This window comes from Capsicum annuum, unplaced genomic scaffold, assembly GCF_002878395.1.
Source record: "Capsicum annuum cultivar UCD-10X-F1 unplaced genomic scaffold, UCD10Xv1.1 ctg23552, whole genome shotgun sequence".
Classification (NCBI taxonomy): Eukaryota; Viridiplantae; Streptophyta; class Magnoliopsida; order Solanales; family Solanaceae; genus Capsicum; species Capsicum annuum.
Window position 1 is genome coordinate 1 of NW_025829702.1, and position 1,189 is coordinate 1,189.

Consider the following 1,189-nt stretch of genomic DNA (forward strand, 5'->3'; position numbering starts at 1 on the left):
ATCTATATTAAATACTTGACAACTTTGTAAAACATAACCCTGAAAAAACCTGTTTGTATATATATTCCTTTAAATAGTGTACGAGCAATATTTATTTCGATTACATATCTTTAATTTGTTTTCTATTATATGTGACAAGTTTTGAATGATTGTAGGGGTGCAAGGCAAGGAAATTTGCTGTAAAGAGCTGACAAAACCTGTTAAATGTTCTAGTGACCCTCTATGTCAAAAACTCTGTATGGAGAAGGAGAAATATGAAGATGGTCATTGTTTCACAATCCTAAGCAAGTGCTTATGCATGAAGAGATGTAATGCTAAAACTCTCGCAACAGAATTGCTTGCTTGAAGAAGAGTTCCTCAAGCAGTAATTAAGTTTGATTATGGATTTAGTGTCACACAAAATTAAATAAAGTGTTGCCTTTCTTAAAAGGGTAACTTATAATGTTGTATTCTTGGTGTATAGTAGCCATTTGACACATTAAATTAAAGTTGTGACACATCAATCCTTCATGTATCTTCTATTAAGTTTGTGTGTTTTAATGAAAAGAGATCGTTTACGGTCTATATGTATGAAATGCGTTCATCTTATCAATTTTTGTCATGATTCATTACAACCAAAGATAGAAATTAGAAACATATTTGAGAGAGAAATGAGGATAATTAATTACCTACAAACTACTAAGGATAAGGAATTTCAATCTAAAACAAATTAGAGTATCAAGTTGATATCAAAATATATCTATTGACAAATACATAAAAGAATTCAATTTAGTTAGATTACTTAGATTAGGATTATGAAGTACTAAGTAATGAAATTAGTGCCTTGAATGTTAAATATACCCACAAATCAACAAATAAATACATGACGTAGTTTGACATGATACGAGTTTAAAACATATAAAAAGACTTTTAAAATTTGTGGTTTAAAATAGATATTTGTGTGGCTGTAAATTACACCATCAAATTTAAAATTATCATTTTAAAGCATTCAAATGTATTTTATTTTATTTTTTGACATCGACTATAGTCACTTCGCTTTATTTCATTTGGCAACAGATCAAATTACTAATTGTTTTCCAAATCTTAGATGTTAGGAGGGTAAAGAGGGATTTAATCTGAAAACTTTCATATGAAATATTGCATAAGTTGGTTATTATTCTTTTTCAATATGTGAATGAAATATCATTTT

The 1,189-nt window shown here is 28.1% G+C and overlaps 1 protein-coding gene across 1 annotated transcript; it reads left to right on the forward strand.

The window, feature by feature from the left end:
• Positions 1–155: 155 nt before the first annotated feature.
• On the forward strand, positions 156–575 carry LOC124890736 (flower-specific defensin-like; the record flags this gene model as incomplete). Its single annotated transcript, XM_047402531.1, is given in 1 exon segment — positions 156–575. A coding segment is annotated over 1 exon segment (191 nt), but the record flags the coding sequence as incomplete, so codon positions are not given.
• Positions 576–1,189: the final 614 nt, after the last annotated feature.